This window comes from Molossus molossus, unplaced genomic scaffold (assembly GCF_014108415.1).
Source record: "Molossus molossus isolate mMolMol1 unplaced genomic scaffold, mMolMol1.p scaffold_m16_p_1, whole genome shotgun sequence".
NCBI lineage: Eukaryota > Metazoa > Chordata > Mammalia > Chiroptera > Molossidae > Molossus > Molossus molossus.
In genome coordinates, this window is record NW_023425344.1 from 34,634,190 (window position 1) to 34,650,480 (window position 16,291).

The following is a 16,291-nucleotide window of genomic DNA, read 5'->3' on the forward strand; positions in this document are numbered from 1 at the left end:
ATTTCTACCATAACGTCTGTAGGGTAGTGACCATATCTTAATTATTTTTGTAGTCTTAGCACCTAACATAACTGGCATAAAAAGATCAGTATATGGCCCTGGCCAGTTTGGCTCAGTGGTTAGAGCATTGGACTGCGGTCTAAAGAGACCCGGGTTCGGTTCCCACTAAGGGCACGTACCTCGGCTGCAGTTTGTCCCCGGACCTGGTTGGGTCGTTTAGGTGGCAACTACTTCATGTGTCCTTTTCACATCGATGTTTCTCTCTCTCTCTCTCTCCCACTCTATCTGAACAAAATATTAAAAAATGCCCTCGGGTGAGGATTAAAAAAAAGATCAGTATATGTATATTGACTTAAACCAGCTAGCTATTGAGAAATTAGCTTTTTTTAAAATCCTGGTATGTGAACCAAATGGGAAAAATGAAGTTAATTCAGTGGTAAAATTGGCTCCATTTGAATTTTGTTCCAATGTAGAATGAACTTGTCCTTCAGAGGAATCCTACTTACGTTTGAAAGAAAAAGAAAAATCTTTAACCCTAATATTCAAGTTTGTCTTCTCTCCCTACCTTCACAAATTCTCAGCTAATTTTCTCATAATTTTATAGAAAAAGAAGAGGCCATTAAGCTTGAATTGTGTAACTCAAATTTCTTCATACATCATCCACATCTTCACCTACTTTTTCCTAACCTTAGATGATGAGGTAACTCCCTGTATTGTAATTTTAATCCTTTCTCTGTATGCTTAATCCCATTCCTTGTTGTTTTTCCAAAATCTCAACCAACACTCCCCATTCTGTCCTCCGTCATCTACATTGCCTTTTCCGGAGGCTTCTTCCCTGCATCCTGTGCCTGTGCAGTTCTCTCATCCTCTGTCCTTTGACTGACCTTTCCTTGCAGTTACTACTTTCACCCTTTGTTCTTTTCATAGCTAAACTTCATGAAATATTCTCTCTCTTCAACTTCAAATCACTTTTTGATTAACTGGAGGTCTCACTTCTTTACACTCCCCATCAACAGTCTCATGCTTATCATCTTTCTCCATGATCAGCAAATCTGATAACCAAATACCATAGACAAGACTCCTTTGTGGGGTTTTTTGTTTTGTTTTGTTTTTTTGTTTTACTATGATCACTCCCTTTTTGAAATTTTCTTGTCCCTTAATTTCTCTGACATCTCTTTCCCTTGGGTCTTCTTTCACTTCTCTCACTTTGAAGTCTTTCCCTACGGAACCTCATATCCTTACCTGGGATCAGCTGCCTTCTGTGTACCTAGGATGTCCAAATTTATCTATCTATTCATGAGCTTCAGATCAGAATCTTCAAATTGCTGCACGTCATTAATTGCATATCCCGCTTCAAGTAACGTTTCTAAATGGAATTAACAAAAAAAATTTTTTTATTGATTTTAGAAGAGAGAGGGAGGGAGAGGGAGAGAGAGATAGAAACATTGATGAGACAGAACATTGATTGGCTACCTCCTGCGTGCCCCCCACTGGGGATTGGGCCCACAACCTAGGCATGTACCCTGACTGGGAATTAAATCTGCGACCTCTTGGTGCATGTGTTGATGCTCAACCACTGAGCCATCCTGGCCAGGCCTAAATGGAATTTTTTATGTCCCTTGTGATGCAACCAGTTGCATCTAAAATCCAAGACATGGTAAAAGGACCATTCATCATTTCATTTTACAAGTTAGAAACCATAGTGTTATCCTTGATAACTTCTGTACATGTAGTAAATAAACAAAACTTGGTTGTCTCTAGTACCCAAATATGTTTTGATTTAATTTCCTGCTATCCACTCCTGTTGCTACTGCCTTCATTCTGAACATCTTCATCCCTCCTGAATTATTTTAATAATTTTTCATTGGTTTCATGGCTGTTCCTGCTCCTAACTAGCCTGACACCCAACAGTCCATACATTACTCGGTGCAGGAGTTAATTAGAAATAGGATCACATTATTCTTCTTATGAACCTTCCATGACTCCTCATTTTCTGTGGAATAAAACTCCTACTTTGAGGTATGGCATGTGGGACTAAACCTTCAAAATATGACCTCTGCCTATCTTGATGATATTCTCTCTGTTACTTCCCTCCATGGAAGTGTGAACTGGTATGCACAAACATTAGGGAAAATTTTGGTAGACAAAATAAACCATTGATTTGCCTTTCTCTATGAACGAAGAAACTCTAGCTAATCAAGGATTTCCTTTAGTTGGATTCAACTTTGTGCATTAGGTGTTTTGGGAGAGTATGTTCTAAAAATGTACTTCTTAGGCCTTTAAGCTAAATTTCTTGAAATACCTGATAATTCTGAATAGCAGAAGTTATATAGATATTGGCCCAAGGTGGCATTTCTATTTCATTTGATGTGTTAATTTTTAAATATGCAGGTTATATAACTTAGAATATATAACCATGTCCCAGACTTCTTTGGCAATGAATTTAAATATTTAGCCCCATAAATATAATAGAAAATAAATCTTTACCTTTGGTGACAAATCCCAGTTCTTTATAGATATCTGGGAGGCAGTGGGGGAAGGAGACAGACTTTCCTAACTTTCGTTGGCAGCAGTGCTTGTGCCATGCTGCTTACCTGGCTGATACGACGGTCCGTTCCGTAATACAAATGTCCTCGTTCTGCTCCAAGGAGAATGCTTGGTGCTGCATAATTCATGGTGTTGGCATAAAACGGTGTGAAAAGTTTGGCAAAACCATTTGCATAGAGCAGAGTATTTAAGGCAAGTCAAGCTCAAACAACACATCTTTCCTTTAAAAAATATTTGAATATATAAAATGGATAAACTGCTTTTGATAAGAGATAAAAGTTGCCATTTTCCTTTGTAGGAATCAGTCGCAACAATTTAGGACTGTTTTAACGAGTGTTCCTATTAAATGATAAACAGAGCTGTTAATATGCTGGTATAAGAATTTTTTAAGTGTTGTATCTAGGTACCTATTTCATTTCTTTTGTGCTTTCTTATTGTCCATCCTGCGGCCACTTGGGAAGCTCTCTGAGAGCAGAGGGTGTGTCTTGTGCTCTTCCGGATCCTGGCACCTGACCAGGGGGTAGCTGGGCAGATATGCTTCATATATGAATAAACCCATCAAATAGTAATTTTAATTTTATTCTAGATTTACACTCAAACAGCATAATGGTTCAAAATCGCACTGGAAAAAAAGCCAAAAATATGTTTTAGCAGCTCATAACTAAATGTTCAGGTAAAGGAAGTTGTGGAATTTAGGTTTTACAATTCTCTGGCATCTCTTTTAGCACGTAATGAATTGAAACCCACCCTAAGCTCTGGCTGGTTTGGCTCAGCAGTTAAACCATCAGCCCTTGGACTGAAGGGTTGCAAGTTTGATCCCCGGCCCCAGTCCAGGTCATGTGGGAGGCAATCAGTCGATGTTTCTTTCATTCTCTCTCTCTCCCTCCCTCTTACGCTATCTAAAAAAAAAAAAAAATTAATGGAAAAATATCTTCAGGGTGGGGACTAACAAACAAACAAAAAAATCCATCCTAATACTTTAAACATGCTTTAAATTATATAGTGAAACTTAAAAAAAATACTGTATATTTTTTGGCTAGTCTCTCTCTCTCTCTCTTTTTAATTTTAGGAAAGAGAAAAAATACCTTGATCGATGCTGGAAAGATATTACAGTTGGAGACTTTGTTCGCCTTTCCTGTAACGAGGTCATTCCTGCAGATATGGTCTTACTCTTTTCCACTGATCCAGATGGAATCTGTCATATTGAGACTTCTGGTCTTGACGGAGAGAGCAATTTGAAACAGAGGCAGGTGGTTCGAGGGTATGCAGAGCAGGTAAATAACATGTTTGCAGTTGGTGACATTAACATTTTCTTTTTAGAAAATGAATAAGCTTATTTTCACATGTATAAAGAGATTTTAAAATTTATTTTTGCCATTGAAAAATAGAATCCCAGAAGGCTTAATACAGTTCCTGATATAAATGGAAGTATGCTATACTTTGTAGATGATAAGATATAATGACTTCAGAGTTTAAGCATTTCAGTCTAACAATCAAATATTTTTTGGAACTGAATTAAAGACACCTAAGAGAATTATTTTGACTTTGGGTAGTGGGCACACAATGCAATATTACAGATGATGTGTCACAGACTTGTACACTTGAATATTATTAACCAAGGTCAGCCCAATAAATTTAATTTAAAAATTATTTTGCAGTTTTGAAAATTACTTTGTAATAGAAATAATCACCTTCTAATTGATCTTTCTTGAGCTTAGACTTTATGTTGAAGCTGGAGACATAATAGGTCATTGTTTCTAAAACTGTGTAGTTAGTTATATAGCAAGGCCTTTTAAGACTTTCGTAGCTTCTCATGCCACAGAGCTCCTAGACCTTTCACAGGCTATGGCGAGGGAAGCAGGAACTTTGAAGTTATATTAATTAACATGAGTTTGAATGAATTCCAACTCTGCCATTTAATTACTGTGTGACTTTGAGCAACTCACCAACATACTTCATGCATCAGTTTATCTTAACATGGAAATGATGTCTCCCTCATAGCACTGCTGTGAGATTCAAATGAAGTAATATATGTAAAAGCATCATGTCTAATGCCTGAATATCTGTTTGCCTTCCCTTTCTCTGGAAGCACTTGAGATGAAGTATTTCTAAATTTAAAATATAATGGTCTTCTTTTAAATGAATTACTATTAGGTCAGGCATTCTTCATCTTCTACTTGTAAGCCAGCAAACATGTTAGTCGAAGAATACCTTTATCTTTAGTAAATTTCATCACGTGATGTCATGTTGTGCCCATCTTTCAACCTGTGAATTTAGATCCTCTGTGATTGCTAGGCCTCTGAGCTTGTTGTCATGGCCACTTTTGTAAGCATTCCTGTACCTAAGACATTTGTAAAGGCCTATGTAACTTGGAATTTTATTACATACCACTAAAAACCTACTTGGAGGGCGATGCCTATTAATTAGTCAGCATACTTTGGATTCATTTGAGGGTGAACACTCTGGTATTCTGTGACCTCGATTATAATCCTGGCTCTAAATTCCTTCTTGTTTTGAGAAATTTAGCAGATTAATGATCCTCTTTGTGTCTCTCTTTCTTCATCTGTTAATTAGACCTAATTATAGTACCACGTGGGGTTGTGAAGAAGAAATTAGTTAATATATTGGAAGTGTATAATGTAGATTCCAGTACATCAAAAGAACTCAAAAATATTATTAGTAAATATAATTATATGATCATAACTCACATTTTTCATATGTTTGCTATGAAATATATATTAACATTGCACAAGCTATATCAATAGCATTTTTTGTTAGCCAAAAAGCCTTATAAAAATAAAAAAGGAGATGAGATAGGGTTGGTGTGGCTGTTCATTGTGACTCCATGCCTATGTGCTATAAAGACACTTTGCTTATTTGCTCATTGATTTTATAAAATGTTCTAAAATTATTATTTGATCCATTAGAGTATTTTGTAGGATACCAGTGTCTAGCTTATTTTTAAATTTTTAAATAAAATTTGCTGGGATCGAATGCATATGAGCTCCAACTGTTCACATATACATTTACTCTCAGAAACTACCTACATGGTTGAAGAACCACAACAAAGTGTTTTCAGCTTTTGAGTGCCTTCTATACTGCATGATTAGAAGCTTTCTTCCGCAGAATCCTGCATGGGTCCCAGTATGCAGTTCAGACATTCCCATTACCTGCCAATGTCTATTACTGTGATGTGACAAAAGGTGTAATTCTGATCCAATTGATTCATTCATCATTATGCCTATACTTTGGTGACATAAACTTTGTGGCAAGGATACCTTACTTTTACCTTAAAAATTTGTGAAAGGATAAATACTTAAATCTTAAGGGCTTGACCTTGAATTCTTCTTGTTTTGTGATTTAAAAAATATATATACATATATATTTTTAGGACTCTGAAGTTGATCCCGAGAAATTCTCCAGTAGGATAGAATGTGAAAGTCCAAACAATGACCTCAACAGATTCCGAGGCTTCCTGTGAGTGATACATGATTTACCTTTGTGGGTGTGAGTGGAATTGTGTGTTGCAACTATGTTTAACTTGATAAAACTTTGTGTACTTTGTGTTAAATCACTAATGGCCATATGTTTAGACACCTTATAAATCTGGTAAATATTTTCCTATGTATATTTAAGAAATAACAACAAAACCTTGTTTTTAAACTAATCCTAGAATCTCAGTGGGTAAGAATGTCTTACATAAACTCCACATTAAGCCCAAGATGTGTTAGTTGTTTGGAAGGAGGTGTTTGGACAGAACTGACAGCTTAAGTGACATAGTAGGATTGTGTTCCTGCAGAATTAGAGTAGCACGTGGACAGTCTGGTTAGCAAAAGTTAGCCAATGATTTGGAAACATCTAAGAAGTATGAAAAATCATGACAGTATTCATGAGCAGCTAGAATTTGGGGTCTTACCTAATGTCATGCCTGGCTTATGCTACTTAAGTGCTTTATGCTTTGAACCAAGTTATTTACTCTTCTAGTTTCTTTATTTTTAAGAGGAGACAATTTGATCTACTTCATATTGGTGATCTTTCAGAAAATGTAGAGAAAAGTTTCCAACTCATTTTTTGAGACCAGAATTATCATAATACCATTATTCAGATAACAAAAGCATTAAAAAATATTTAAGGAAAGATCAGTATTCCTCATATACCATATATGCAAAAGTTCTACACAAAACTATAGCAAATCACATCCAACAATATATAAAAAGAATAATACATCATGACCTAGTGGGACTTATACCAAAAATGCAGGATTGGTTTAACATTTGAAAATTAAATAATGTGATTCACTATATCAGTAAATCATAATTAACAAATTACAAAAGGAAATCCAGGTGATCATTTCATACATGTAGAAAAAGCATTTGACAAAATCTAATTAAACAAAATCTTTTGTTCTTGCAAACTGAAAATAGAAGGAAACTTTCTTAACCTGATAAAGGGCATTTATGTAAAACCTATAGGTAGCATCATATTTAATGGTAAAAGACTAAATGGTTTTTTTCCTAAGATCAGGAACAAGACATGAATATTCACTAGACCATTTTTTTTTTCTTCAAACTAGAACTGGAGATTTTAGCTAGTGCAATCAGACAAGAAAAAGAACTCAAGTAAGAAGGAAGTAAAACTTTTATTCATAGATGATGTGATGGTTTTTGTCTAAAATCTGATAAAAACTACATGAATTAATAAGTGGATTTAACAATGTAGGAAATAAGATCAATACTAAAAAATCAGTTGTATTTCTGTATACTAGCAATGAGCAAATAGATATTGAAATTTTAAAAATATAATTTATAATAGCATCAGGAAAAATAAAGTACTTAAGGATAAATTCGACAAAAGTTGTGAAAGACCTGCACACTGACAATTACCGAACACTGTTGAGACAAGTTAAATACCTAAATTTAAAGTAGAGACATATATTGTTCATGCATTGACTCAATATTTTCATGATGTCAATTTGCCCCAATTCGATCTATAGATTTGGTATAATCTCATGAAAATTCCAGCAGGGTTTTTTTTGTGTGTGTTTTTGTTGTTGTTTTTGTTTTTAGAAATTGACAAGTTAAAAAAAAATTTATATGGAAATGCAAAGGACCTATATAACTAAAACAACTTTGAAAAAGAACAAAGTTGGAGGGCTAATGCCATCTGATTTTAAGACATAATAAAAATACAATAATCAAGCCAGTGTCATTTTGCATAAAAATAGACCAATAGAGCAATGGAAAATATGAAGTCTAGATATTAACCCAGACGTTTATGGACACATGGATTTTGACAAAGATACACAGTCACTTTAGTAAAGAAAAGCTAGTTTTTCTAATAGATGATACTGCAGCAATTGAATATCCATGTTTAAAAACTAAACTACAATCCAGACTTCTCACCGTTAAAAAAATTGCTAAAAAAAAAAGAATTCTATGCTTAACTGTAAACCTAAAATTATAAAACTCCTAGAAAAAAACATAGGATCGATTTTTAGTAGCTTGGGTTAGGCAAAGATTTCTTAGCTACACCACTAAAAGTACAATCCACGAAAAGACAAAAAATAAAAGAGCTTTATCAAATTTAAAACCATTTTCTCTTCAACTGACACTATTAAGTGAATGAAAATGTAAGTCACAGACTGGAAGAAATAGTTTTCAGTGCGTATATCTGATATAGGACTTATATTCAGAATATATAAAGACAACTCAAAACTCAGTAATAAGAATACAAACCATACAATTTTTTAAGTGGTCAAAAATTTGAACAGACACTTCAGCAAAGATATACGAATGGGAAATATTTGTGTGAAAAGATCTAAGTGAAAACCAGAGCTCCAATGCTAAAATTACAAAGACCAACTATACCGAGGTTGGTGAGGATGTAAAGGGACTAGAATACTCTTACTCCTGGTAGGAATGTTAAATGGTACATTTACTTTAGAAAACATTTTGGAAATTTCCTCAAAAGTCAAACATATACCAACCATGTAATCTGGCCATTCCACTCCTAAGTAGTTACCCGAGAGAAAAGAAAACTAGAATGACTGACATTCTAGGTTGATGGAGCAACATAGGCAATGGTATAGAGGCCTGAGACCATGGTGCATTTGTTCAGTTATGAGTGGTTAAGTAGGTCTGGAGTGTGGTTAGCAATAAGGTAGATCATATGGAAGCCAGATCCCGAAGGAGCTTGTGTGTTTTGCTTGAGATGAAGTATTTATCCTGAAGTCATTGGGGTTCATATTAGAGAAATTCTTCCATGGCTAAATTTTAGATGGTCTTCGTGAAGAGACATTAGGCAGATTCCCTTCTCTCATCAGAAATACGCTCATAAGCCATCTCTTAGGATGAGTGCTTTTCTAGGATTTTTTCCTTCAGCTGCTGACCATTCATAAAGTTTCCTCTTGTAAATATCAGATTCAGGGGCTGCCATTTTTAAACCTGATGTCAGATCTGTCTTGGAGTCCAGCATCTACAACCTTTCCCCCCCATACTTGGGAGTGCTGACTTCCTGACCAAACCAGACTCGCCTTCGGCAGGATGGATCTTGTTTATGGGCATGAGAGAACAGGAAGGAACACTGGCCTAGCACTGTGTGATCTGGAGCATAGAACTCTGCCCAGAATCTGATCAGAACATGTACTTAGTAGTTTTTTTCTTTAGTTATAAAAGCATTGTTGCCACTCTAATTTTGATCCTGTGTTCCAATTCTGATAGCTAGTCTGATATCTGAGACTCCATCTCTTGCTACCTGGGACCCTTACACTGTGGTGAGAACTTGACCAAATGTCTGGGACTGGAGTCCTGCCTAGTCTACCTTTGTCAGCCTCTCTCTTCATCTCCTTTGGACATGGTTCTTTTTAAAAAATGTTTTTATTGATTTTAGAGAGAGGGGGAGGGAGAGGGAAAGAGAAAACATCTATCAGCTGCCTCCTGCACACTCCCCACCAGGGTTCAAGCCTGCAGCCTGGGCATGTGCCCTGACCAGGAATCGAACCAGCGACCTCTTGTTGCATGGGACAGCAGTCAACCAGTTGAGCCACACCAGCCACACTGGACATGGTTCTTTTTCAACAGACACATGAGAGCATCATTTGCTATGCTAGGTACTGAGTCTTGCCCCAGAATCCTACCTAATCCCAAGGCCCTTCATGCTCCCACATTATCACTTGCCCCTGGATTTCTGGACACCATGTTTTCTTGCCCTTTGATTCCTCCAAGCATGATAAGCTCTTCTGATGTCTGTTTGTTCCAACATGTGCTGCCTTACTTTCTGGTTAGCATGGTCTTGACCACTGAAGAGGTCTTCCTCCTGGAGTCCATAACTAAAAGATACTCTCTGCTTCCTCTTTCCCCTCAGATTATTTCTTCCTTAGTGTTTGGACTAACTTGGGCCTGCTCTGTTGATGCCTGTATTGAGAGCTAGCTTCACCAATTTGGAGAGAAGCACTTGATGAGAGAATCAGCCAGGAAGACGAGGTGCTTTTTTGTGGAATTATTTTTAGCCATTGAACCAGCTCCTTGTCCTTTTCTTACTTTGTAGCCTGTTTTCTAAAATCAACGAAAACTGAGATGCTCAAGCTTACTCTCTATATGATGCCTTCTCTGACCTTCTCACTTTCAGGCAGAACTGACTTTCTCCCTGTTTATGCCCACATTGTATGCTATCATATTTCTATCATAATAGCTATAATATTTTATTACACTTATGGTATTTTATATCCGTCACCTCATCTTAGATCACAGGAGCCATGACTGTGTGTTTGTTTTTCTATCCCCAGCCTCTGGAGGGAGTGCTAGGACAGTAGGTGTTACATAGGTGCTTGAATGGACGAGAGCCCCGTGCATTTAGTCTGTGCTTCACGTAGAATCCAGAGGCCATATGCCATAAGTGCCAAAGAGCACGCACCTATCGGATGCAGGACAGGCTTAGCATTTGGGCAGATGCAACCAAGACAGAAGCTGGGCTCTGCTAATGGTAACCTAGAGTGATGCAATGGTGAAAATAAGGACCGAGGAGGGGAGTTTTAATATTTACTGAGGCACTTTGGAACTGAGGCTTATGTTGTTAAATCTGCCCCTATAGAGATTCTAGGGTTAAAACATACTATACTGGTGAGGATCGGGTGGTGCTTGCCTGGGAATGGGAATGTTGGGGCTTAATTTCCTCATCTGTAAAACCAGGGTGTTGAATTAGATCGAACCCAAAGACACTTCTAGCTCTGACCATAACCCTGTGGTCCATTCATTGTACATAAACCCACATATATGAAGGAATGTAAACATATACCTCTTAGAAAAAATGCTTTGCAAATTATAGGAGTGAAATGACCTCTAGTTTTCCCCTCCTTTGTGGTGTGAAACCTTCTTTGAAGTATTTTTTTTTTCCTTCTAATTCCAGATAACAAGGATTTGTTCTAATTTCTTCAGTTATCTCAAAAAAATGTTTTACAGTCAACTTATTCTAATCAGGATCAATGCAAGGTCTACCCATTGTATTTGGTTGATATGTCTCTAAATTTTCCTTCCCAATAAATAAGCTCATTTAGCTTGTGGAATTGGCCACAGTCTAGACTGAGCTGATTGAATCTTCCCTGTGTTGAGTCCCCCTCCCCCTTCTTTTGCCCCATGCCATTCGCTTATTGAATAAATCAGGTCATTTCGCCTGTAGAGTTTACCACATTTTAGATTTAGTTGACTGAATCCATGCAGTAGTGGTTGGCATGGTTCTCTAGCCCTCTTATTATCCTGTAAACTGTCCAGGCTCATTTCAGAATCTGATGAAAGAAATTGTTTCTCTCCCTATAAAATGACAAACATATATTATGCACTTACACACACGCGCGCGCAGAAATATTGCTTACACTTTCAAAGGCTTCACAGATCCCCAGAAGCCGCAGACCCCAGTTTGGTTTGCCCTGATAGAGGCTTGAGTAGGTTCCCATGGAGATATGCACTTTCTGTCCCCAAACATAGAGGCCTGTGGTGTGCCCTGGTCCTTTTGGTAGTTCTGTTAAGATTGGTGTTGTCAGCCTTATCCATTTATTACCAAGTTCCCCATCAGCCTTTTACTAATGATTTTAGCAAATACCAATTATCATTGCCTAGAGCAGTGGTTCTCAATCTGTGGGTCACGACCCCTTTGGGGGTTGAACAACCCTTTCATAGGGGTCGCCTAAGACATAACAGTAGCAAAATTACAGTTATGAAGTAGCAACAAAAATAATTTTATGGTTGGGGGTCACAGCAACATGAGGAGCTGTTTTAAAGGGTCTTGGCATTAGGAAGGTTGAGAACCACTGGCCTAGAGTGATTCTTGATTTCATCTGTGTTGAAAATGATGATTTTTCAGTTGTACCCAGAACTTCTCCCTCATCAACTATTAATTACCTGAAATACGATTTGTACTAGGGAAGCAGGTTTCTTATTTGGAATATTTTTGAGCTTCTGTAAAACTAGAAGTTGACAAAAAATTCAATACTAGAAAACAATGGTATTTAGAAACTTGTTACATCTTTTTTTCCAGCCAAAGCTGGTAACTCTGAAATAACAAAACAAATGGGCCAGAGATAAGAAAACTTTTCCTGTGAACTGCCTAACTTAATACTCTAATCAAGAAAACTCAAATCCGTGATTTTGATTTTTATATCCCCACTTTTACTATTTAAAAATGAATCTATGTGCTCTGCTGTCTTTCTTACAGAGAACATTCCAACAAAGAACGTGTGGGTCTCAGTAAAGAAAATTTATTACTTAGAGGATGCACCATCAGAAACACAGAGGCTGTTGTGGGCATCGTGGTATATGCAGGTTGGTCCTCACTCCTCTGTGCTTTCCTACAAATTAATATTTTCCATTCACTCAAAATGCAGTCTTAAAAAGCAGAAAGGAAATTTTGTCTTGATAAACTTAATCATTGGTCTCTGTTTTTCTCAATGGATTACAAAAGCAAACAAAGCCCTGTACAGTTTTGCTCAGCGGTTAGAGCATCGGCCCACTGACCAAAGAGTCTCAAGTTTGATTATGGTCAAGGGCACATACCTCAGTTGCTGTTCGATCTCCAGCCCTGGTTGGGGTCGTGCGGGAGGCAATCAGTCTATATGTCTCTCTCACATTGATGTTTCTCTCTCTCTCCCTCCCTCCTACCCACTCTATCTGAAAATCAATGGAAAAATATTCTCAGGTGAGGATTAAAAAAAAAGCAAACAAAATTAACAAAATACATAACTACTTTTTATGAAATTATCTGCCAGAGAGATTTTAAAATATGATATTTGCTACCTGGCTTTAATTTGCACATTCTCTGACACACTGTGTTACTTTTTTAGGTCATGAAACCAAAGCAATGCTGAACAACAGTGGTCCAAGGTATAAGCGCAGCAAATTAGAAAGAAGAGCAAATACAGATGTCCTCTGGTGTGTTCTGCTGTTGGTTGTAATGTGCTTAACTGGTGCATTGGGTAAGTAGAATTTTATTATTTGAAGACATTTTTTCAGCAATATATTCATTTAAAAGCATTTTACTTTAAAAAATTTATGAATGTCTGACTTCTGTAAGGAAGGTTTTATTTGCCTGAAAAGCACTAATGTGGATTATATTCAGTTATATGTACTAAAGGAACCTGGGAAGGGATTTAAAAAGGCAGAGACAACAGAATGTGTAGAATTTTGCACTTGAATTTGTTTCCAAAAACAAATCATTGGTGTTCAAACCAAATAAATAGTCTCATTCCAGTTGTTTTAGAAATAAAGTTATATATTTGCATAATATATATGTAGCATCCATTTGATGTCTGTGTATTTTTTGGAAGGTCATGGAATCTGGTTGAGTAGATATGAAAACGTAGTCTTTTTCCATATCCCTGAGCCCGATGGACATGTCACATCACCAGTGTTGGCAGGATTCTACATGTTTTGGACCATGATCATTTTGTTACAGGTAATTTCTGTCAAACTCATCATAGAATTTTAAGACCTTTGCTACTTATCCAGCTATATTCGATTTCTCAACCTCTCCTTTCCCCCTTTTTAATGTGTTTTCAAATTGCTTGGTTCTTTGCAGGTCATGATTCCCATTTCTCTCTATGTTTCCATTGAAATTGTGAAGCTTGGACAGATATATTTTATTCAAAGTGATGTGGATTTCTACAATGAGAAAATGGATTCTACTGTTCAGTGCCGAGCCCTAAACATCACCGAGGATCTCGGGCAGATTCAGTACCTCTTTTCTGATAAGACAGGAACCCTCACTGAGAATAAGATGGTTTTTCGAAGATGCAGTGTGGCAGGCTTTGATTACTGTCATGAAGAAAATGGTGAGTGCTGAGTGTCTATGAAAACCAACCTTAACATTGATCTTGTTACACTCACCTAAAGGTTTGATCATTGTAGCATAGAAGTGCTATATTTAAGCATTGGGTGCTTAAGTCATCCAAATGGGCCTTAAGCTTACTTGCCATTCCTTCAGAAGTTAGTAGATCAAAGTCACGGTGTCTACTGCCATGCTTTCTTCGGAGGGAAAGCGAGTTCCCAGTAGAAGTGGAAGGCGAGGTTGTCGATGGTGACAGTGCTGATGCATTATAGGTGCTTTTGAGAATCTAATGAAAATATGAACCATATCCCTAAAAAACATTTTGAAAATATTTCCAAAGGGACTACAAGCTCCCCATGAGCCCAGCATTCAACCCATGGGTGTTCACTGATGCTTGGTTAAGAACATCTAATTCACAAATAAATAACATGAGCTGAGCTTCTGACACTAAGGAAGCAAATACATAAATTACAAGTTTTTCTTAAATAATTGAACTTCAATTTTGTTATCTATAAAAGTAATATGTGCTCCTATGAAGAAGTTCTGAGAAGTGTTCAAAACAGATGAAAACCCCTGCTCTCTAACGGTTAACCACCATTAACAATTTGATCAGTATGTATTTGTTTATAAATATTCCCCTATATGTGAACCATGTATTTTTACACGTTTTCCCTTTTGTAAGTTAGAACATTTTGTTTTGCAATTTGCTGCTTTTATTCAACAGTATCTTGTGGACTTTTTCACAGATAATTTCTTAACATTAAGTGCTTAGTGTTGCATTATTTCTGGTCAAGCTCAGGTTGCTATTATACCTGTACTTTCGATTAACATCACTTTTTTATTCAACAGATATTTTGTGAGCTCCTAATATATGGCATTAGCCCATGATTTCATGTAGCTTAGAATTTAGAACAAGGAGATAGACAAATAAGATGAAAAATTATGACAGGTAAGATAAAAGAAAATGCGTTTTTCAGGCCCAATCAGAATGGGATGAAGCTATTCTTTTTGGTCTGTGTGATTTTCATTGTGAACAAAATTGTCTTAGTTTGTAATTAGTAATTAGTAATGAGATGTTTAACTTTTTATATGTTTATTGGTCATTTGACTATGTCCTTTTCCTGTTTTATAGGACTTTTTTCTTATTCTTAGTCATCTGTAGGAGGGTTTTATCTACTAAGTTAGTGCTGATGCCTCAGTCTAAGTGGTCTGTGGCCAGCATCCATTTTCATTTGTGCACTTGGATTGAACCAGTTGTTAAATAATCTGATTATCAACCCTGATATATCAACCTTCCTTCTATATGTAGCAACTGTTCCCAGTTGTTCGTGATTTTCAATGTATTCGTTTTCTGTTGCAGCATAACAAATTGCCACAAACTTAGTGGCTTTGAACAACACAAATAAACAAGCCCATGGCTTCTGTGGATCAGAGTCTCTTGGGGTCTCTCACCAGGCCAAATCTAGGTGTCTGCTTGGGCTATGATTTTATCTGAGGCTCAGGAGCCTGTTCTCAGCTCACTGCTTTTTGGCAGAATTCAGAGTCTTGAGGTTATAGGGCTGTGGTCCTGCTTTTCTGCTGGCTCTCAGCCTGGGTCATTCTGAGCTCGACGCAGCCGAACTCAGCATGGCAGTTTGATTCTTCAAGGCCTGCAGCAGACCCTCTAGCTTTGAATCTCTCTCACCTCAGGGATGTTCTGACACTTCTTTAAAGGACTTACCTGATGGGATCAGATCCATGTTGGGTAGCCTTCTTTTACATTAACTCAAAATCAACTGATTAGGAACTAGATCACATCTTCAAATTCCCTCCACCTTTGCCCTAAAACATAACATAATCATGGAAATGAGACCTGTCATACTCACAAGGTGCGTGCACCAGGTGGCAGGAACTTGGGGACTCTTAGAATTCTGCCTGCCACTGTCTCTTAACTTTACTTAGGGAGTTTCTTCTTGGTAGAGGCTTTATATTTTTACTAAGTATTTTTGTCAATTATCACAAATATTAGTAAGATTATGAATATCATGATTTCTGCCAGGAGTGTTAAACTTAGACATCCCACTCTGCCCAAGATTTTAAAAAACGTATTATACTACATTTTCTCCCAGGTACATATATTTTTAAGCTAGTTGTGTTGTTACCTGTGAGTATGAGAGGTAAAATGTTGAGTATCACATAATCAGTATCTAAATGTAAAAAAAAAATAGCTAGTCTTATTGGCTATAATGATACTCTGCATTAGGTTTCATCTTTTTTATTGTTTTATTACAAAAGCAATATTATAGAAAATTTAGATAAGCCCAAAGAGGAAAAATTTTAAGTCATCAATCATATTCACCAAACAAAGTAGACCACTGTGAACATGTTAGTGCATTTCTTCCAAGTTTGTTTTTCATGTACACATTACTGTGTGTTTTTTAAACAACAGTAC

The 16,291-nt window shown here is 36.8% G+C and overlaps 1 protein-coding gene across 2 annotated transcripts in view; it reads left to right on the forward strand.

Moving 5' to 3' along the window:
- The window catches only part of ATP10D (ATPase phospholipid transporting 10D (putative)), a 99,698-nt gene that overhangs the window by 41,852 nt on the left and 41,555 nt on the right, over positions 1 to 16,291 (forward strand). For both annotated transcript variants that reach the window (XM_036268420.1, XM_036268428.1), the window contains exons 4-9: positions 3,617 to 3,821; positions 5,939 to 6,024; positions 12,253 to 12,359; positions 12,878 to 13,009; positions 13,361 to 13,488; positions 13,612 to 13,864. In XM_036268420.1, coding sequence (XP_036124313.1) covers positions 3,617 to 3,821; positions 5,939 to 6,024; positions 12,253 to 12,359; positions 12,878 to 13,009; positions 13,361 to 13,488; positions 13,612 to 13,864 — 911 coding nt within the window. The remainder of the gene's footprint in view (positions 1 to 3,616; positions 3,822 to 5,938; positions 6,025 to 12,252; positions 12,360 to 12,877; positions 13,010 to 13,360; positions 13,489 to 13,611; positions 13,865 to 16,291) is intronic.